The following is a 23935-nucleotide window of genomic DNA, read 5'->3' as shown; positions in this document are numbered from 1 at the left end:
CCTTGCCTCATTCACATAAACTGTCTTCTTGGCTCACTCACATACTGACAATTACTTTCTCATAAAGATTATGAACTCGAGTAACGCAATGAAATCTCATTGCCAGAAAATGCACGAAAAACTGGTACAGCTTCGAACCAAGGATTTTCTTGCTTCAACTTCTGACCGAATCAAACATTTGAGCAGTGCTTACTTGCGTCTGCTTCTCCGTTTGACCAATTCGGCAGCGACGTAATAGCTCCAGCAGGAATAAGTGATCCACTTGTGGTGAAGAAGAGCTCCCTATTTCTTGTGGACTCTCGTCTAAATGCCGTTTTTGCCACAAGTCAGTAGCGCTTTCCTCAACTCTCCTCAGTAGTTCTGCGTCTCGACATATATTAGTCAATGTAAACACAACGACGTCTTTAAGTTAATCCAAATATATCTAGACCCATCTCATCACTACAGCCGCCCCTCCCTCCCTCCTGCAGAAGGCGAGATGGCTTCCTCAGACGACGGCCTGGATGCCCTTCTTGCCCAGATAGGCGTGGGGCGCTGGACCTATTTGCACTTCGCTACTTCCACCATGGGTAAAAATGCTATTTATTGTCTTTGGATCCATGTGCAGATATTGACTTGTCTGTTTGTTTTATTTATTATTTACGAATTTTTATTTATCTTTTTTTCTTTTTGCTAATCATAAGTTGCCATTGGTATTTTGGAATTATTTTTATTCATATAGTCCTGAGTCAATAATTATTTGACGGACATTATAATATGGATGATAAAAAACCGCTTTGTTGCTATTTGGGTAATTTTCCAGTTAGACAAATTCAGTATTGAGATTATGTGCTTAATACGGACCATAGAACGGCAAATGTTCTAATACCCATCCTATATAGCCTCAAAAAAAATTGTTTAGGCTCGCTGTGCTTGTTATTAGGATCGGGGAGGGGGTGGGGGTGGCATGCCCTACTCGATGACATGTGATATGGAACCACTGCTGGGACATATATTCAAACTTTTCAGCTGTTATCATTTCAGGCCTTCACATTCTTTATCAACAATTTTATCAGATTTGTCAAAAACATATAGAAAATTGTCCTTAACGGCGCTCATTTTATCCACACACAATTCATAAGCCCCAATGGCAAAGAATTCAATCTATCTAATCTCTAACTCACACGTGAATCAGTTGTTTCCTTTTCGCACAACTGCTCCAATAAAATCCTTCTCGGGGAACGCAGCCAGCACCTCATACAGACGTTCTTTGGTGTTGGTTTCCTCAACACGCATGAGCTCATTAAATGTGTTTATTTTTTCTTCTCACCTCTCAGGATCCTCACGAAAAACTGTGCTCTTTAACCACTCAAGTCTGGCGAAATCCTAGCAACCTCTTTGCAACTTATCAAATGCACAGTGCTCTTATATAACAAAGAGAGAGAGAGAGAAAAAAAATATATAGTAGAAACATCGATCTCTTTAAACACCTTTAGGCCCTGTTTACACGAGGCGCTTTTAACGCGCGTTAGCAAACGTGGCGTTAGCAAAGTCAATGGTATCTATGGAACCGGTCACACGTGACGCGGCGTTTTGCCTGACGCCGCGTAAACGTCGGGGTCCCTTGCTAACGCGGCGTTTTGAAAGTAGCGCGCTCTCTAATTGGCTGGGCTGCTACCAATGAGGAGAGAAAATGTGCGTTACTATGGCAACCCCTGGGATACTCCACGTGGAGGAAGTTTCTCGCCGCTTGCGCCGCTTCAAACGGTCACTATAGATATTTACATATATATATATATATATATGTCTGTTTCTCTCTGCATAGTTTGGCACAGACACACATATAACGCACTCACAAACTCAAGCGTCGCGTTGACGCCGCGTTTGAAAGCGCCTCGTGTGAGCGGTAGTTTCTAACGCCGAGTTTGCAAACGCACGTTGGAAAGCGCCTCGTGTAAACAGGCCCTTAAAACCGGAATGCGTTTCCTAACCTCACGCAGTTTCTGGTAAGATTATAACCTGTGACTTTGTTTCCAGTGCCTTTTTTGTTCCCCGCGTTCCTCATAGGCAGTGAATTCTTCAACCCGGAGATTCCTTTCACTTGCAACATCCCTCAAGACAACTACACATATCCGGTCAATGGGTGAGTCATGGTTGCTGATATGCTTCGATGTCACTTTTTGTCTTTTCTGTTTCTTTTTCTTTCTTTATGCTCTCTCTCTCTCTCTCTCTCTCTCTCTCTCTCTCTCTCTCTATCTATCTATCTATCTCTCTCTCTCTCTCCATCAGTCCTTAGATTCCTACATTCCTTCTAGTAACATAACCTACCATGACCTCTCAACGCACAGGTCAGAGTGCACAATGCTACACGTGGAGGGAGGCGAGGCCGTGACTGTCCCGTGCCCTGCCTTCACGTACGACACCTCCACATTCCATTCCACCGTGTCCACTGAGGCAAGGCGCAGTCTGTGGATTCTTGTGCGTGTGTATGTCACAATGAGGGATGCAAAGGGTGGCTGCTTTGACAGAGTGATGCGAAAAGAGATGTGCTCTTGGGGATATGACGTGATGCGTGTCATTTTTGTGTTGTGTCGATTTATGTGTGTGTTTGATTGTAACAAAAACAATTGTTTGTTTGGAAATATTGTTTTAGTATTGTATGCGTGTGTCCTGTAGACATATAAGTACAAAAAAGTACACGCTTAATCTTGACACAGGTGCATATAACCCTGCATTCTATATCTTTCAACAACAAAATTATGCGATGACTTTCACATACTTTAGAAAGTATATAAATATGATAACTTAAACTTGATTGTCCAATTAAACAAACTGAAGAAGGCATTATGGTGTGTTGCAAGACGTTGCAAAGGAAAAGATTTTGACTTGGCGTTCATGACAGCAGTATTTATGTACTTATTAATACATTTATTATAGTTGGAATACACATTCCATATGATTCGTGCAATAAACAGATTACCATTGTTTAAGAGATACAGTATGCAATGCAATCAATTGTTCTTATGAGAGACAACAATTCAGGGTAGTCATATATTACAGCACTTATAATTTTGAAATGCTTATGAAAGTGGTTCGTGTACGGTCATGGGTATAAATGAATTTATTTCCATTTTATTCTTATGCCAACAATTACTATCACATGTATAAACCTTTCACTGCGCAGGGAATGTTTCTTTTTCTGATATAACTGCAAAGTAGAGGAACTTAAGACATACACAAACATAAATGCCCATTTTGAGTTAGTTTGTCTTATTTAGAGTGAACGATGACCATCAGAATCCTTTATATCAAATAAAATATGACCAAAATCAATTGCAATTCCAGAAAAGACACTTCGCCAGATCTATTCCCCTCCTGTGATTCATCTCAGCTATTTATTTCTCTTGCGATTAACCTCAGTTGTGATCCCTTGTGATTAACCTCAGTTATGATCCCTTGTGATTAACCTCAGTTGTGATCCCTTGTGATTAACCTCAGTTGTGATCCTTTGTGATTAACCTCAGTTGTGATCCTTTGTGATTAACCTCAGTTGTGATCCCTTGTGATTAACCTCAGTTGTGATCCCTTGTGATTAACCTCAGTTGTGATCCCTTGTGATTAACCTCAGTTGTGATCCCTTGTGATTAACCTCAGTTGTGATCCCTTGTGATTAACCTCAGTTGTGATCCTTTGTGATTAACCTCAGTTGTGATCCTTTGTGATTAACCTCAGTTGTGATCCCTTGTGATTAACCTCAGTTGTGATCCCTTGTGATTAACCTCAGTTGTGATCCTTTGTGATTAACCTCAGTTGTGATCCCTTGTTATTAACCTCAGTTGTGATCCCTTGTGATTAACCTCAGTTGTGATCCCTTGTGATTAACCTCAGTTGTGATCCCTTGTGATTAACCTCAGTTGTGATCCCTTGTGATTAACCTCAGTTGTGATCCCTTGTTATTAACCTCAGTTGTGATCCCTTGTTATTAACCTCAGTTGTGATCCCTTGTTATTAACCTCAGTTGTGATCCCTTGTGATTAACCTCAGTTGTGATCCCTTGTGATTAACCTCAGTTGTGATCCCTTGTTATTAACCTCAGTTGTGATCCCTTGTGATTAACCTCAGTTGTGATCCCTTGTTATTAACCTCAGTTGTGATCCCTTGTGATTAACCTCAGTTGTGATCCCTTGTGATTAACCTCAGTTGTGATCCCTTATGATTAACCTCAGTTGTGATCCTTTGTGATTAACCTCAGTTGTGATCCCTTGTGATTAACCTCAGTTGTGATCCCTTGTGATTAACCTCAGTTGTGATCCCTTGTGATTAACCTCAGTTGTGATCCCTTGTGATTAACCTCAGTTGTGATCCCTTGTGATTAACCTCAGTTGTGATCCCTTGTGATTAACCTCAGTTGTGATCCTTGTGATTAACCTCAGTTGTGATCCCTTGTGATTAACCTCAGTTGTGATCCCTTGTGATTAACCTCAGTTGTGATCCCTTGTGATTAACCTCAGTTGTGATCCCTTGTGATTAACCTCAGTTGTGATCCCTTGTGATTAACCTCAGTTGTGATCCCTTGTGATTAACCTCAGTTGTGATCCCTTGTGATTAACCTCAGTTGTGATCCCTTGTGATTAACCTCAGTTGTGATCCCTTGTGATTAACCTCAGTTGTGATCCTTTGTGATTAACCTCAGTTGTGATCCCTTGTGATTAACCTCAGTTGTGATCCCTTGTGATTAACCTCAGTTGTGATCCTGTGTGATTAGCCTCAGTTGTGATCCTGTGATTAACCTCAGTTGTGATCCTTTGTGATTAACCTCAGTTGTGATCCCTTGTGATTAACCTCAGTTGTGATCCCTTATGATTAATCTCAGTTGTGATCCCTTGTTATTAACCTTAGTTGTGATCCCTTGTGATTAACCTCAGTTGTGATCCTTTGTGATTAACCTCAGTTGTGATCCCTTGTGATTAACCTCAGTTGTGATCCCTTGTTATTAACCTCAGTTGTGATCCTTTGTGATTAACCTCAGTTGTGATCCCTTGTGATTAACCTCAGTTGTGATCCCTTGTGATTAACCTCAGTTGTGATCCTTTGTGATTAACCTCAGTTGTGATCCTTTGTGATTAACCTCAGTTGTGATCCTTTGTGATTAACCTCAGTTGTGATCCCTTGTGATTAACCTCAGTTGTGATCCTTTGTGATTAACCTCAGTTGTGATCCCTTGTGATTAACCTCAGTTGTGATCCCTTATGATTAACCTCAGTTGTGATCCTTTGTGATTAACCTCAGTTGTGATCCTTTGTGATTAACCTCAGTTGTGATCCTTTGTGATTAACCTTAGTTGTGATCCCTTGTGATTAACCTCAGTTGTGATCCTTTGTGATTAACCTCAGTTGTGATCCCTTGTGATTAACCTCAGTTGTGATCCCTTATGATTAACCTCAGTTGTGATCCTTTGTGATTAACCTCAGTTGTGATCCTTTGTGATTAACCTCAGTTGTGATCCCTTGCGATTAACCTCAGTTGTGATCCTTTGTGATTAACCTCAGTTGTGATCCTTTGTGATTAACCTCAGTTGTGATCCCTTGTGATTAACCTCAGTTGTGATCCCTTGTTATTAACCTCAGTTGTGATCCCTTGTTATTAACCTTAGTTGTGATCCCTTGTGATTAACCTCAGTTGTGATCCCTTGTGATTAACCTCAGTTGTGATCCCTTGTTATTAACCTCAGTTGTGATCCCTTGTGATTAACCTCAGTTGTGATCCCTTGTTATTAACCTCGAGTGTTTTCTCTCTTGCGATTAACCTCAGCCATTTTCTCTTCCTGGCAACAACATCAGTGGGACCTCGTGTGCGAGAAGGAGTTCCTGTCGCCGCTCTTCCAAACTATCTACACGGCCGGCAGCTTCATTGGATCAGTTCTAGAGGGTATCGCAGCTGATAGGTGAAGTTGAAAGCCCTTTTTATTAGTGTCGACATCATGCCTCGTTGTCCTCAGTAGCAGCTGTACTAATAACGATAAGTACTTTTTATTAATGTCATCATACCTCGTTGTCATCAGTAACAGCGGTACTAATAACGCTGATAAGTACTTTTTTATTAGTATCGACATTATGCCTTATTGTCATCAGTAGCAGCTGTACTAATAACGCTGATAAGTACTTTCCATTAAATATATACATAACTATTTAAAAGAGCCTCCTGGGAGTGCACTCTTGGTGCGGCCATTATTCAAATACACATATGACAGGCAAAAGGGAACGCCCCTTTAACTTTTACACTTCAACTAATTTCATTTTCCTCAGCTAGCTCCCCTTTTTAGCACTCTCTCCTTTCGTTGGTTCAGCCAACTACTTTCCTTCCCGATTTCCAATTTCCATTAGCGTCAACATCATGCTTAGTTGTCATCAGTAACAGCGGTATTAATAACGCTGATAAGTACTTTGATTAGTTCTCCCGCTTTTCATCTTTCGAGAATCCAGTTTCTCATCTTTACTCTCTTATTGTACTGTACTGTACTGTACTGTACTGTTTATTAGTGCCACAGGGGAGCGTAATATCTCCCACGCTCTTCATTCTTTACACTTCATCCTTCCCTCCTCCAACATTCCATCATACATACATTTTTTACGCAGTCACCCATCCAAGTAGTAAGTCCAAAATAGTTATGACACAACACAACGCCATAGAAGAAATAAACAAATTCGAGAGATTGGAAAATAAAAACAAATAACCAAAAATTCCAAATGATCTCGGCCGCCAGACTTTCACCACTACCAATATCGATAGATAACATTGAGGTTCCCTTTACCCAGTCTGGCAAATTCCTTGGACTCAACATCTGTAGAGGACTTGCTCCCCACGTAAAAGAACGAGCAAGACTCGCCAATAACCAGCTCACCCTACGCAAACGATTCTAAGGCTGCTCAGAAAGAACCAAACTACAACTGTACAAATCATTAATCAGACCGATAATTGAATACCCTCCTGTGCCACTGAACTCAATCTCACGAAACATGATGCTAAAGTTATAAGCAATACAGAACAAATCCCTCACCTGGGTAGCCGGATGTCGCTACCCAAATATCCTTTCTGCCAGAACACTACATGATACATACAAAATTATACCAATGAATATACGTATTCATAACTTAGCAAAGAGAGTCTGGGAAAAACTCGATATGATGGAAGATCATAACTTTCGACGAATCACAGACAACGATCTCGGTACCCAAAACCACTCGTGGTTCCCCAGAAGCCTGCCACTTACCTCAGTAGAACCGCAACCAATGTATAAGAGAAGCCGTGTCCAAAACGCTGCTCCAAGAAATGAGGACGACCCTGACGAACCTGTATAAAACATTAAAGAAATCAGTTAGTCTCAAAACACTAAAAACAAAGAAATAAAAACAAACTGTCTTCAGAAACTCTCCAAAGTCTGCGTTACACCCAGTATGCTCCGATGCAAAGCAGAATGGGGGAGGTGGAGCCAGTCAAAAAAAAAAATAATAATGATAATAATAAAAATAAAAAAAGAAGGGTGTCTCTAACACTCGTATCTCCTCCAGGGGTTCGAGGAGATACGCATGGGGGAGAGACATCTCATATGCCAACGGCACCGATCCCCCAACAGTGGATGTGGTAACACTGCTGGAGGATCGAGTGCACGGGCGTAAGAAAAAAAAGTACTGTTTATTAGTGTCGACATTATGCCTCGTTGTCATCAGTAACAGGTATACTAATAACGCTGATAGTTGTTATTAGTGTCACAGATGAGTCAGCACTTATAGCTGGCAGAGGCCGGGCCGCCTTGTGCATATAGCCCGGGCGAAGGGAAGCCTTCGCAAATCTCTCTGAACTGAACTGAACTGAATTATTAGTGTCAACATCATGCTTCATTGTCATCAGTAATAGCGGTACTAATAGCGCTATTAAGTACTTATCATTAGCGTCGATATCATGCCCCGTAATCATCAGTAAGAGCGGTACTAATAGCACAAATAAGTATTTTTCATTAGCGTCGATATCATGCCTTGTAGTCATCAGTAACAGCAGTACTAATAAGTACTTTTCATTAGCGTCGATATCATGCCCCGTAGTCATCAGTAACAGCGGTACTAACAGCGCTAAGTACTTTTCATTAGCGTCAATATTATGCCTCGTAGTCATCAGGAACAGCGGTACTCATAGCGCTAATAAGTACTTTTCATTAACGTCGATATCATGCCCCGTAGTCATCTGTAAATGCGGTACTAATAACGCTAATAAGTACTTATCATTAGCGTCAATATCATGCCCCGTAATCATCAGTAACAGTAGTACTAATAACGCTAATAAGTATTTTTCATTAACGTCGATATCATGTTCCGTAGTCATCAGTAACAGCGGTACTAATAGCGCTAATAAGTATTTTTCATTAATGTCGATATCATGCCCTGTAGTTATCAGTAACAGCAGTATTAATAGCGCTAATAAGTACTTATCATAAACGTCGATATCATGCCCCGTAGTCATCAGTAACAGCCGTACTAATAGCGCTAATAAGTACTTTTCATTAGCGTCGATATCATGTTCCGTAGTCATCAGTAACAGTGGTACTAATAGTGCTAATAAGTACCTTTCATTAGCGTCGATATCATGCCTCGTAGTCATCAGTAACAGTAGTACTAATAATGCTAAGTACTTTTCATTAGCGTCAATATCATGCCTTGTAGTCATCAGTAACAGCGGTACTAATAACGCTAATAAGTACTTTTTATTAGTGTCGATATCATGCCTCGTAGTCATCAGTAACAGCCGTACTAATAGCGCTAATAAGTACTTTTCATTAGCGTCGATATCATGTTCCGTAGTCATCAGTAACAGTGGTACTAATAGTGCTAATAAGTACCTTTCATTAGCGTCGATATCATGCCTCGTAGTCATCAGTAACAGTAGTACTAATAATGCTAAGTACTTTTCATTAGCGTCAATATCATGCCTTGTAGTCATCAGTAACAGCGGTACTAATAACGCTAATAAGTACTTTTTATTAGTGTCGATATCATGCCTCGTAGTCATCAGTAACAGCGGTACTAATAGTGCTAATAAGTATTTTTCATTAGCGTCGATATCATGCCTCGTAGTCATCAGTAACAGCGGTACTAATAACGCTAATAAGTATTTATCATTAATGTCTATATCATGCCCCGTAGTCATCTGTAACAGCGGTACTGATAACACTAATAAGTACTTTTCATTGACGTCTATATCATGCCCCGTAGTCATCAGTAACAGCGTTACTAATAGCGCTAATAAGTACTTTTCATTAGCGTCAATATCATGCCCCGTAATCATCAATAACAGTAGTACTAATAACGCTAATAAGTACTTTTCATTAACGTCGATATCATGCCTTGTAGTCATCAGTAACAACAGTATTAATAACGCTAATAAGTACTTTTCATTAACGTCGATATCATGTTCTGTAGTCATTAGTAACAGCGGTACTAATAGCGATAATAAGTACTTTTCATTAACGTCGATATCATGCCCCGTAGTCATCAGTAACAGCGGTACTAATAGCGCTAATAAGTACTTTTCATTAACGTCGATATCATACCCCGTAGTCATCAGTAACAGTGGTACTAATAACGCTAAGTACTTTTCGTTAGCGTCAATATCATGCCTTGTAGTCATCAGTAACAGTGGTACTAATAACGCTAAGTACTTTTTATTAGTGTTGATATCATGCCTCGTAGTCATCAGTAACAGCGGTACTAATAGCGCTAATAAGTACTTTTCATTAACGTCGATATTATGTTCCGTAGTCATCAGTAACAGCAGTACTCATAGCGCTAATAAGTACTTTTCATTAACGTCGATATCATGCCCCGTAGTCATCTGTAACAGCGGTACTAATAACGCTAATAAGTACTTTTCATTAACGTAGATATCATGTTCCGTAGTCATCAGTAACAGCGGTACTAATAGCGCTAATAAGTACTTTTCATTAGCGTCGAGATCATGCCCTGTAGTTATCAGTAACAGCGGTATTAATAGCGCTAATAGGTAATTTTCATTAACGTTGAGATCATGCCTTGTAGTCATCAGTAACAGCAGTACTAATAACGCTAATTAACTTTTCATTAGCGTTGATATCATGTTCCGTAGTCATCAGTAACAGCGGTACTAATAGCGATAATAAGTACTTTTCATTAGCGCCGATATCATGTCCCGTAGTCATCAGTAACAGCGGTACTAATAGCGCTAATAAGTACTTTTCATTAACGTCGATATCATGCCCCGTAGTCATCAGTAACAGCCGTACTAATAGCGATAATAAGTACTTTTCATTAGCGTCGATATCATCCCTTGTAGTCATCAGTAACAGCAGTACTAATAACGTTAATAAATATTTTTCATTAGCGTCGATATTATGTTCCGTAGTCATCAGTAACAGTGGTACTAATAGTGTTAATAAGTACTTTTCATTAGCGTCGATATCATGCCCCGTAGTCATCAGTAACAGCCGTACTAATAGCGCTAATAAGTACTTTTCATTAGCGCCAATATCATGTCTTGTAGTCATCAGTAACAGCGGTACTAATAACCCTGATAAGTACTTTTTATTAGTGTCGATATTATTCCTCGTAGTCATCAGTAATAGCGGTACTAATAACGCTAATAAGTACTTTCCATTAGCGTTCCCATCGGAGAGACTTCAACAAGAAAGCAGCACAGCAGCAGAACCTCCCACGACGCTCGCGGAGTCAGGTCACGCCGTGCGAAGTGAGTGACGGTTATGCCTGCCTCACCTGTCTCACCTGCCCCACCTGTGAGCGCCACTCATATAAAGAGGGTGATGCTTATAGCAAGCAGTAACTGCTCTACACCAGCCATTTTCATCCGAGATTGTTTGACCAACTCACTGTACAGATAGTTCTGCCAGGTAATCGTGGCTTACCGCGACCCTGGCCAGGCCTTCTCTGACAGTTGGTGCCCTCCAGCCTGAACACTACTCTTGCAATTTATATCACCCTTCCTCGGCGCCCGTCAGCTTACTGTTGATAGGGGATATAAAATTGTAAGAGCTGACTTTTTGTTCACCTTTTTCTCCTGCTCACTACTTCTACTTCTTGGCACTTGGAAGGACCTGCAGGGGTGACCTCCCCTTCATTCGTCCGGAGAAGGAGTGCAGCCCCAGAACCCCCTTGTAGCAGGTTTGGGACCAGGAAGCGCTACGTTCTAACCACGATTTCCCTGGCACGTGACGGAGCTGCGTTACTCCGCCAGGTAGGAGGGTGAATGCAGGAGTAGGGACATAGGAGACCTACATAAGTCTCCAAACTCCAGTGTGTAGTCTAGGGATAGGTCCCCTCTGGGGTTCCCTGGTATTTGTCGTTCGACACCCTCACGACCGGCACATCTCAAGCTTGTGCTGGAGGGGTTTGCAATCGTCTGACTATATATATATACCAGGCATAGGCTAACTTCATTGATTTTTTTATTTTTTTATTTGTCCAATGTAAAAAAGATGCCTCAAGTTCATCTGAAAATCAATGGGAGTTTGTCCGAATCCCTTTGGACTGAACTCTCTCAGCTGATCTACCAACAGAACATAGTCCTGCTACGACAGTTATGTTGCCCAGGTCGAGAGCGAGAACGGCGTGAGCCGCTTCTTTGAAGAGTCAACAAAAACCGAGCTACTGAAAAAATCACGCCACCCAATCTTGTCTCCGGATAAAAGAGCAAAACTCACGCTGGTTCTTAAGAACATGGACCAAAGCATCACACAAATGCAGCCCAACGAAATTGCCAGTGAGATAGAGAGAACATGCCAACATGTTAAAGTAGACGAAGTCTATATAATGAACAAATTTAATATGATTAAGGTGCGTTTTAGCAACATAAGCACTGCCAACAACATTAAAGAAAAGGGCCTCAGAATTTTTGCATTCTCAGTAACACCGAAGCAGATTGAGCATGAGAAATTCACTGCAACCAAACAGTGCATGAATTGCTATGCTTATGATCATATTAAGAGCAAATGTCCAAACAAAGATACCAAATTTTGCTCAGAGTGTGGAGCCAAGGGTCATGTCTTCTCTCAGTGCACAAGTTCCACCAAAAAGTGCCTCAGATGTAGTGGCGATCACCGAACACTAGCGAACCCCTGTCCCGAAAGAAAAAAGGTGATCAGAGGAACAGAAAGACGAAAAAATAAAGATGCAGGAGAACCGCACTTTCAGCGAGGTAGTGAAACAGGCTGTAAAACAAACCATCACAGCCACCAAGGAGACAATTCGCAACACCATTATGGATGCCTCCCCTCAAACACAACCGATCATTCAACTGCCAAATGACACCTCTTTAGAGATCTTAACTGTCCTCATAAATGCTCACCTCAGATGCCTGAGAGAACCCAATAGCGACTACAACACTGTTGCCAACAGGGGACTTAGACTTGCTGGTCTTCCAGCAGTCACCCTTGAGCTAGAAAAGGATTCTACCAGCATCCTCCGTGAGATCGCTGCCTCAATGAGACCGAGGAACACCAGTACTGTAGGATCACAAGAAAGCATGCAGTCCCACATACTGGCACTCGACAAGCATGACAGGATACTCAGCAATTCTGAAGATGAGAACGGTGAACTCGAGATCGTTCTACCCGAAGAACCTAAAGCGGAGACCTCACGGGAAAGACCCAATGAGGAGACCTCAACATCGGGAACTCAGTCTCCCCAAACCTTCATATCACCGGTGATACCAACCTACTTGGGGGAAAAACTGTCTAGAAGCTAAGACACAGCTACTGCAGACTATTAAAAGCTAACTGATGGCACCCCGACCGAGCCAAAGGTGCTAGGACTGTGCCTACATGCAGAAAACCCCCCCCCAAAAAAAAACACCAAAAAAGCTGCAGGAAATCCATTGGCGATGAAATTCGCAAAGGCACTATAAAATATACCTACAGCAACTCAAAGTTTTGAGACTAAGATCTTCAAACATCTCAAACATGGGGACATCGAGATAAGACCCAGCATGATTGAGGAGGCACCAAACCTAAAGAAAATAAGAAATGGTTATGAAGAAATGAGAGAAAGGCCTGAGGATAAGAAACAGAACACCTAATGACGAGGCTCAACATTGTACAGCACAGTGTCCGCCACTGGAGCTCAGAAAGATCGAGAGAGCTGAGCAACACCTACAGAGAAATAGACCCAGAGATTATTCTCATTAACAGCCACGGGAGGAAAGAATCGGAGGGACTCAAAATCTTCCCTTACAACACCTATCTTACTAACAGATCAGATGAGCAAAATGGAGTCGCTATACTCATCAAAAGAAACGTCATCCACCGAAAAATAGACGACTTCCAATCAGAAATGCTGGCTGTTCAGGTGGACACCACAAAGGGGCCTATCATTATAGCCACCACATACCTACCCCCGAGAAGGCCGTATTTACCGATTGCCGATTTCATGCGACTGCTAAGAGTAAACAAGCCTGTTTACTTATTGGGAGACCTTAATACCAGACACCGTATTCTGGGACACAACAACAACAATGGTGTAGGGCACGGACTGGCAACATTTATCAACAATGGGCAGGCAACAGTCTTGGGTCCTCATTTCGCCACCTTTGTCACCCAGAATTCGGCCTCCACTCCTGATCTGGTAATCACCAACAGATATGGCTACTTAAATACCCACATCAGTCAAGGTCCTTTAACAACTAGCGACCACATCCCGATTCACTTGACCATATCAACCTCCCCAATCATGGTCCCATCTCCACCACGACCTGATTACCAAAAAGCAGATTGGGGCAAATTTAAAGATCTATTGGGCAACACCCAAATAGTCAATCTCGCAAACATACACCACTCTGTACTAGATACAGAGACCGAGAACTGGCTCAGTGAGGTGATGGAAGCCAAAAGGCAGAGCATCCCAAACAAAAGCTTCTGCATCATCTGTCACCATCGAACAAACGATGAACTAAATCACCTCAAAGCTCTGTATGTAAACATCAAATTTCACGCCGAGAGATCAGGCTGGACGGCAGAAAGGCGGCTCCAATACAGACAACTCCAGAACCAAATAAAAGAAACTGCTAAAGCCATCTCACAACAGAACTGGGCGAGACTGATAACAGAACTCTCATCACATACAAAAGAGCCAGCCACCTTCTGGAGAAAGATCAACCAAATGAGGGGGAACAACGACTCCTATTCTCCTTACATTCTCGATGCCAATAACACCAAAGTCTTCGAGGCAGATGGCAAAATAAATATCCTTAATAGATACTGGGGCAAGATTTTCAAAATCTCCGACGAAGAAAATCGTAATTTCAGCCAACAACACCAGCAGGTGGTCCTCAGAGATCTTGAAAGGTTCCCTAACAAACTGAAACCAGATGAAATCATAGATCTCAACAAACACTCGAACGACAATCCGCTAACTGCTGAAATTTCCATGGACGAGATCAAAGCCACAATAACCAAAATGAAGAATAAGGCAGCAAGAATCAGCAATATCAACAAGATCGATCTCACCAACCTCCCTAAGAACTCTCTCATTAAACTCAGGAACATATACAATGCCTGTTTAGCTGCTGGATACTTTACAAAAGCTTTCAAAGTCGCCACGGTAACGCTGATTCCGAAACCAGGCAAGCCACCTAACAGACCTGAGAATTTCCGCCCCATCTCTCTTTTAGAGATTCCAGGATAAATCCTTGAGAAGATTGTCAACCAAAGGCTCATAAATCATCTCGAGAATAACTACATTCTAAATGCAAACCAATACGGATTTAGAAAAGAGAAAGGGACCACCACAGCAATAGCGATCGCATACGAGAGCATAGCGAACGCACTAGCTGATAAGCAACAATGTAATGTCATCCTCAGAGACGTATCAAAGGCATTCGATAAACTCTGGCACGACGGCCTACGTCACAGACTCATCGATGCCCAAATGCTAGACCCAATAACCAAACAACTGAGCAGTTTCCTGAACGACCAAATAGCCCGAATCAAAATCGGAAATCTCCTCGGAAACGAGATTCACCTCCAAAGTGGTGTCCCTCAGGGGAGCGTAATATCACCCACGCTCTACATCCTGTACACCTCCCCCCTGCCTCCACAAACATTCCATCGCACGTATGTCTGTTATGCTGATGATGTCACTCAGATAATAACACATCCGAGCAGATCTAAAATAATTATGACCCTGCAGACCCACAATGCAATCACATCAATAAACCAATTTGAAAAAGATTGGAAGATAAAAACCAATAATCAAAAGTTCGAAATGATCTCGGCTGGAAGACTCGCCCCACTACCAGTCACAATAAATAGCATTGAAGTCCCCTTCACTCAAAATGGGAAACTTCTAGGGCTTAAAATCACCTGCAGAGGATTCGCTCCCCACGTCAGAGAGTGAGCAAGACTCGCTAATAATCAATTGGCACTCTGCAAGCGGTTCTCTGGCTGCTGTACAAGGCATTCAATCCTCGAATACCCACCGGTGCCACTAAACACTATTTCGAACTCTCTTATGCTAAAACTACAGGCAGTACAAAATAAATCCCTCATCTGAGTAGCCGGATGCAGATACCCAAACATTTCATCTGCAGCAACACTCTACGGCAGATATAACATCATCCCTATGAATGTTCGCATCTATAATCTCGCTAAGAAGGTTTGGGAAAAGCTTGACATGACGGATGATCATAATCACCAAAGAGTGACGGAGATGGAGCTCGGCACAGCAAACCATTCGTGGTTCCCACGAAGTCTGCCACGCATCCACATAGAACCAGAACCAATGTATAGACGTAGGCGCACCGACGGCGTAGCTCCTATAGACGACGACCCTGGCGACCCTTAACGATCCCTCCTCTGACGAACGCTTAGGATGACTGACCTGAAAAGAAAGAAAACAATGAGCAAAAACAAAACAAGGAGTTCGTTCAGATTGTGCGAGTGTATGGTTGGAGCCCTACGAGACTTCAACCATGCATCGTACAACCGGAACTCGCTCGATGAAGAAGAAGAAAAAGAAGAAAAAAAGGGGTCTCTCTGACACTCGTATCTCCTCCAGGGGTTCGAGGAGATACGCATGGGGGAGAGACATCTCATATGCCAACGGCACCAGATCCCCCAACAGTGGATGTGGTAACACTGCTGGAGGATCGAGTGCACGGGCGTAAGAAAAAAAAAAAAAAAAAAGTGTTGGTAATTAAAAAGGGTGTAGGTAACTAAAATGGGTGTTCGTAATTAACGATGATTTTGATCATCTCATTAATATTTGTATACAATGACCAATAAATCAAGAAATAAACAAAATAGTACTATGTACTATACACACAAACCCTTATGACTATGAATATGAGGATGCTGCAAATATTTACTATATCATATATACTATATATGTGTATATATATACACTATATATATACTATATATACTGTATGCATTATATTTGTAAATATACGAATGTAGGAAGCACGAGGACGGCAAGAACAAGACTTTGATTCCTTCTGTCCGATCTTTTATCATACTTATATATGTAATATTACATAATAAGAACCATTTAAATATAATACGAAGAACTTGCGCGGCCGAAGCCAAAAATAACGAACGACAATGCACAATTGGCGTGCCAAAAAAAACATTAACCATACTACAGGCAAGAGGGAAAGCCCCTCCAACTTTTATATTCTCGCTCTAATACTTCAATTTCATAGTTGACTTCCCTTAGATATCCGATATGAAAAGTGAGTGGACCAACCTCCCAATCAATAACAAAAACAAAGAAGAAATTAAAATATGGGACATAGCTCACAGAAAAGACAGAAGGGAGGAGGTGGTGTTGGCGGGCCTCAGGATAAATACAAGAATGACCCACCTCACTCCCTACATAGAAAAAAGATTCCCTCCTCAATGCCAACAATGCAATACTATCGATAAATCATATATTAGCAGCATGCCATCAATGCAATATCCCAAGACAAAAAATAAAAAAATATATTTACAAATTAAAAATATAGAATTCAATATAAAAAAAAAATACTATCTGACAATGAAAAAATAATCAGTAAAGTAATCACTTTTCTAAAGGAGATAAAACTTTATGACCTTCTCTAGATTGATAAGATAAAATGGAAACATTGGCTTAATGACCTTGGCATGTGCCGCTGGTTGATAGCCAATAAATCCAACAAAGAAAGATAATGATATGAAAGCGGTTACGCCCCCCATCTTTCAATCTTCCACTAATACTTCATTTTAGGTAGCTAACCGCCATCTGTTATCTTCCCTCTTCTTCTCTTTCGAGAATCGCGATTCTCCACTTTCTCTTTGTATTGTATTGTATATGAAAGTGGCCTCTATGACCACCAAAAAAAAACAAATAAAGAACAAATCTCAAAAGGCATACGTGCAATGAAGATCAAATCATGACCAGCGAGGGGTTACGCCCCCCATCTTTCTTACCTCTTTCTAATATTTCACTTTAGGTAGCTAGCTGCTATCTTAGTTCTTCCTCTCTTCTTTCGAGAATCTGATTCTCTACTTTTCTCATCCGTTCGTTCGTTCGATATGAAAGCTCTCTTGGAAAGCTGAGAATCTTCGTAAATAAAAGATGTTCTTGAAAATAATGGTGAGGATAACTGAAACTGAAACTGACACAAAATTTTAAAAATTTGATTATACTGATAATGACAATGACGATGATGGTGATGATCATAATGATAGCTATAACTGTTATGATGGTAATGGTGATAATAAAACTGACGATAAGTAATACTGATAACAATAACGCTAATAACAGTAATTGTGTTAGTGACAACTACAAAGATAATCATGTTCGTATTACCTCATTTAGTATATAGTTTAGATGAATGAGTCACATAAACGACGCCTGCAACTTAATAGCCTGCTTCTCGTCTCCCTATCAGATACGGGCGTCGGTGGGCGTTACGAGTGGGGTCCATAATGACGGTTTTCTGGGCGGGCGTTCTGACCTTATCCCCGTGGCTCACGCTAGTCTTCGTATCTCGGTACATTTTGGGAGCTTTCAACTTCATGATGCTCTGCCCGGCCTTCATGTTGAGTAAGTGTGGGAACGTTGTAGGCGCAGAGTGTATAAGTGTACTTTAATTCATATGCGGGGAGAGGGAGGGGTGAAGGGGGGGAGAGGGAGGGGTGTAGGGGTGGAGAGGGAACACGGGTATAAACTCTATGGGAACCAACAACCAGGTTTCACTTTCGCGTTAGTTATGATGTGTGTAGTTTCGTCATATCCCAGACAGGAAACAAAAGGCCACTGCAACGATGGGCCACCCGACTGTGTTCCCTGTGAAATCTCCAGTAGTCGGGAGATCCTATAATTGTCAGGTGAAGTGGCTCACCGTGGTAAAGTCGGAAACTGGTGTGTGTGGGTATAGTAATACGTAATAGGCAGAGGGAATAAAATAGGCTCTATTTCTGACAGAGTGGACTAAGTAACGCCCCATGATGATTGATGACTATCAGCCGCATCAAAAACTACAGCGATGTGCACCTACACCTTTTCCTGCCACGTATTAAGAACATGTAAAAGAGGCATATTCAAATCAGGATTTTCGAAAGAGAAACTCTGTCTTCTCTTCCTCTTTTGAGAATACATCCTCATCCTTCTGCTTAACTTATCACTTATCCTTATTCCCTTTCTCTCGTCCGGGCAGCTATGGAGATTTGTGTGCCTGACCTGAGATCAACAGTAGGTGTTATGTTCATACTCCCTTACGCTATCATGACGATTATCTTCGCTGGCGTTGCTTACTTCATTAGGGACTGGAGGATCTTGCACGCAATTGGCGCCATTCCAGCACTCGTGATGGTGCCAATGACATTGTAAGTCTCGTTTGTGTGTGTGTGTGTTTTCTGTGCTTATTTTTCTCTCTTTTATACCCTTTGATTCTTTTATTGTTTATTGCTATCCTTTGCTTTTGCTTGTTTTTTTTTTTTTTTTTTTTTTTTTTTTTTTTTTTTTTTTCATCTGGTTAAGATCTACAACGCTTATTGATGTTCGTTTCTTTTGTTCCCTCAAAAGATGTGCCAGAAAGGCTTATTAAGCCTAATTTGATAGTAAAGTCTCGCCGGCCAGAAAATAGATGCTAATCCAACGTTTTATTATCTGGACTTTGTACATGGCTATTAGTCTGTGGTTGTTAACCCTTCTCACAAAAAATAATAATTAATAAATAAACATTTTTTTTTTTTTTTTTTTTTTTTTTTAATCAAAACTAACGCCCATATGACCAAACCATAAACTACATTAACAAGACGTCTAACCGCGTTGCAGTTTGGTGGACGAGTCTCCGCGTTGGCTCCTGGTCAAAGGACACCTGGAGGAGGCGGTGAGGGTCCTGGAGCGCGCTGCCTCGATCAACCGAAGGAATCTGGAGGAGTTGCCGGACATTGCAGCCGCGGTGAACAAGATCTATGATGTAAGTCTTAAGGTGACTTTCATTGGTATTGATTTTTTTTTTTTTTCTTTCTTTTTCCTTTTTGTTTGGGGGGGGGGGGGGGCTGTGGGTGTCTATTATTATCAATACTTCATTAATTTATTATCATTTTTTATAATGGGTGTAAACTAGTAACGCTTTGAGTCTCAGTTACCATGAATTAGTTTTTTTTTTTTTTTTTTTATTAAGAAGATATTGTTAGTTAACATTTTCGGAACATGAATGGAGATTTGTCTCTCATGTGATACCGTCTATTCCCTTCACTATCATGTACTTTTCAATTTGTTAAATTTAGAAATGTATCTTGCTTACTGAGTTCAACGCTTCAGATTTCAACAGTGAAATGTTGAAAAGGGGGTATAACGGTAAAATGTTACATATTCATAAAATGTTTGTTGATACTGATAAAACATTGTAGATAACAAGGCCAGTATCTGAAGGGAGACTACTTGTTTCTCTAGACATGATAGGATGGGCTTAGTTATGTTAAAGACATTTATACGAGAAATACTTCCTCACATTTGTACCTGGAAGAACAAAATATAGACTCGAAGGTGTTAAGAGAAGTATATGACATTTCGACATTTGATTTTCAGCCAGATTTACTTTTTAGTATCTATTCTATGTGTAATTTTTTATGGATATTTAAGCCCATGATTATAAAAGAAAACAAAAGAAAGAAAAAGAGAAAGATGCGTCTAGAAACTGATATAACTTGGCACCTGACACAAAACACTAGAACGAGAACCAGTGCTAGAACTACTCATTACTGGGATTTGACAACTTCATTTCGTTTAACACATTGAAAACGGGATTGATTTGTTTGCCTTGGTCCCAGGACGGGCATTTCCGACGCCTGTGCGGCACTCCAGATCGGTTTTATTTCTAAGCGAGGCTGCTTCAAGACACATATCTCGGACTTTTGCTCTCTTTCATAAAGTCATTATGATACAAGAGCCAATTATTTTGATCATTTTTTATGTTTTGCTATTGTATGACTTAACTGTACCATATGTAGTTGACTAAAATTGTAGTATAGGGTCCATATCAGCTCGTAATGTTCTTTATTTTTCATACTCAGTGTGGTAGAGGTATTGCGGGTATGGGAGGACCAAAGGCAATTTTTTCGTATTTCTTTGTTTCTATAAACATATATGAAAGAAATGAAGATAATGTGAAGAGATGGAGAAGGGGAAGGAGACTTGTGCTTATGACTGCGAGTGCCACAGTACAAGGCAACATTACTGGCACACGGGGACATTTTAGACATTGGACATTATCTGGGTCAGTCTCCTCTTCTCACTCTGCCTGTACATCCAGCATCGCTTTATTAGAGCAAGAGGTCGGCATCTTTCTGTGTGCCATCGCTCTCTGAAGATAGTGCTTGGCATAGACCTTGGATGAGCGGTATTATTGGATAAAGACGCAACCACACGTAGCGAAAAAAACAAACCTTTGGGCATGACGTAGCTTTAATTATGACATAACCCATAAAAACTCTTTTCTTCTGGAAACAAAAAATAACCGAGATATATTATTTTGAAAATAATTAAAAACGATTAATGGGAGAGATGATTCCATTGTCATAACAAACATCTGACTGAAAAATATCGGCTCTGCGCATGCGGTCATTGAAAGTGAACCTGCCACGCAGTGGTTTAATAAGGGGGGGCCAGGAGGGGGCGAAGCCCCCCCTTGGCTAGGGCAGACCAAAAATCGGTCAGTTCCGTGGTCGGTGGTGGACGTCCGTTTTGAAAAGTTACCGGCCACGCAGTGGCCTTAAAAGTGGGGGGGTCCAGGGGTGGGCGAAGCCCTCCCTTGGCTAGGGCAAACCTAAAAACTAGGTTAGGTTAGGTTTATGGGTTGGGTTTTGATTACGCAAAAAAAAACTTTAAATTTCCCGCCAGAAATCGCTTAGTTCCGTATCGACGGTGGCGCGCGTGTGGGGAGGGAGGTGGGGGGGGTGTAACTCAGCAACGAAAGGTTTCCGATGGAAATGAGTACCGAAACTGTACAAAACAGAACGAAAGCTACCAGAAAAAATATCGTGTCGTGCCTAGAGGGTTGGTTGCGTCTTTATCCAAATTTACCGGATGAGCACCTCTTAAAGACTTTCTTTCCTGCTGGTGCTAGGTGAGAGTGATGCCACCTATGTTTGGGATTTTACACTACACCTATTTTGGTGAATATTACGGTAGTTATAGGATCATTGATGGCAATTGACATTATGAGTCAATGGAGTTATTAGTAAGAGTACAATAAAAAAAAAAAAAAAAGCGATCCACTCTCTCATAACGTCAAGTACGCCATGACGACTGTGTACGTTCTGCCTCCAGGCCAAAAAAACATATGCGTGTTGTGTATCATTATACCCGTCCGCAATGGGTTACTAAACGTGTGTTGTGCTTATTCACGAAAAAAACGTGTTGCTGTAAAAATTATAGGTAACTGGTAAATAATTACAGAGATTAACAGGTTCTAAGCCCACGTCAGTCAGAAAGGAGACAGAGAACCGGGTGCCAGAGAACCCAAAGCAACCAATAGCCAGTCTTCAGAACGGCCTCAACCCCAGCAAAGCGGAAGAAGGAACCGCAGACGAGTCCTCAGGCAACCGACAGGTCCTGGGACTTGCTGACGGCTTCGGGCCTTGGTGGGCAGGACCTGTGGCTCTCTTCCGCACGGGGGTGATGAGGCGTCTCTCCCTGCTGATGGCGGTGGTCTGGTTTCTTCAAGGGATCGTCTACCTGGGTCTCCCGCTCAGTGCCAACGCCTTCAGGTAAGATGGGAGTTTCGGTATTATATCCAGAGGTTCCCGATCTGGGGAGAATTTTAGAGAAGATGCGAATTAATATTGATATTTTGCATTGTTTAATTCCATTTAACGTTTTTTAGATCTTATTTTAGGATGTTAGTTTTGGAAAGTTACATAAGGTACATCGCAGTAGTCCTATATAGGATACTGGGTAGTTTCTGACAGGATTTTAAGGGTGAAATTTGGTGCTTAACACCTCAATATTAATTTAATTGTAGGGTAGGCACTAACTACTGAAAGACCAGAAGAGGAGACAATGTAAATCACAAGAAATGGCACATGCTGTGGGTGACGCCAACGCAAAGGTGGGACAGGGGAGACAAGAGGACACTGTAGGCCCTCTTGGTATTGGAATGAGAAATGCTAGGGTTGAAAGTTTTGTGGAATGGTATGTGGAAGAAATAGTTGTAGTACACAGCCAACGCGTCCATAAGCTTGTGCCAAGATTTCGCTGCTGATGGGTACAATGCCATTGACCCTTCCTGCCCCATCATTTCAGCCTAGAACCGCAGTGCCTGCCTGGGGGCGTAGGTAAGCCAAGCTTCTTAACGGTGGACTGCTAGCACACGTCTATACCTCATACCTAAAATCAACTGTAGAAGTTCTGGCAAGTCGAAGCTAATTCAAATGATTTTTGAGGAAAACATCAAAGTTATTTTGACAATGATTGTCACTCTCCTTCCATGCAGCTCCCCGTTCCTATACTTGGCACTCATGGGTGCCGTGGAGGTGCCAGCCTACAGCGTCTCCGCGCCGATCACGCAGCGCCTCGGGAGACGTCCTGTCATCAGCTTCTGCTTACTCAGTAGTAGCCTCCTGCTATTTAGCCTGCTGCTTCTCGAAATCTTCGACTTTAAGGAAGGTAGGATTACTTTCTCTTTGATAGAATGAACTGATATCCACGTGTCATAAAGTCTGCCTCTAAGAATACACATTTATTAAATTATAAGTTTCGTAAATCATAATAGTATGTGTGACGTTGTCAATGACGCCCCTCACTCTGGCTTGCAGAATGGGTCAGTTTACTTCTGGTCCTCCTGAGCTTTCTACTGGTTTGCACGGCTTACCAGGTGAGGCCGCTAGTCTTGTTTTCTGTAATTTTAAAAATGGTGATGATTATGACAAGATGCAGTTACGAACACACAAAAAAAGAATCGATACTATTATTGATGACAAGAAATTCAACTTTCTATAAAAAAAAATCTTTTAATTTTCCTAGAACCTCATGGAGATAATCTTCCTGAAACATGCTTTAATTGCGCTTCACATAGAATCATAGACCACGAGCTCAATCATCATATAAGATCAATAATAATAAAATTTATCATGATTTGACCAAATAAACTTCATTAACCTGACCATGATCAGTAGTAAATCCTTAGGTAAACTACAAATTATACTGACCGTGAACTGACCAGGTATAATGAGATATAACCCTAACTTAACATTCTTCAAACTCTACCTTGATCATCAAGTAAAATTCTTACTCTTGAAACCAGTCACGAAGCAACCTAGTAAACCTCAAAAGTAATCCAACGAACAATGAAGAGACCAGGTAAACTTCAAGGTCAAAGTGCCCATTATCGCACAAGTAAACATCACACTGACCATAGTCGTATTCGTCAGATAAACTTAAAACTTATCACA

General features: G+C 41.3%; 1 protein-coding gene across 1 annotated transcript in view; it reads left to right on the top strand.

Moving 5' to 3' along the window:
* Positions 1–478: 478 nt before the first annotated feature.
* The window catches only part of LOC147471228 (organic cation transporter-like protein), a 25671-nt gene continuing 2214 nt past the window's right edge, over positions 479–23935 (top strand). Inside the window, exons 1-10 of the mRNA XM_086539590.1 lie at positions 479–569; positions 2017–2122; positions 2328–2433; positions 5820–5923; positions 17926–18080; positions 18694–18862; positions 19314–19458; positions 21942–22252; positions 22978–23150; positions 23300–23358. Of these exons, the coding sequence (XP_086395716.1) occupies positions 479–569; positions 2017–2122; positions 2328–2433; positions 5820–5923; positions 17926–18080; positions 18694–18862; positions 19314–19458; positions 21942–22252; positions 22978–23150; positions 23300–23358 (1419 nt within the window). The remainder of the gene's footprint in view (positions 570–2016; positions 2123–2327; positions 2434–5819; positions 5924–17925; positions 18081–18693; positions 18863–19313; positions 19459–21941; positions 22253–22977; positions 23151–23299; positions 23359–23935) is intronic.

The sequence above is a fragment of the Penaeus japonicus genome, unplaced genomic scaffold, assembly GCF_977035675.1.
Source record: "Penaeus japonicus unplaced genomic scaffold, GWHDUDI00000001_assembly GWHDUDI00000009, whole genome shotgun sequence".
Taxonomy (NCBI): Eukaryota; Metazoa; Arthropoda; class Malacostraca; order Decapoda; family Penaeidae; genus Penaeus; species Penaeus japonicus.
Note: the sequence above shows the minus strand (reverse complement) of the source record. Positions and strands in the feature narration are given on the sequence as shown.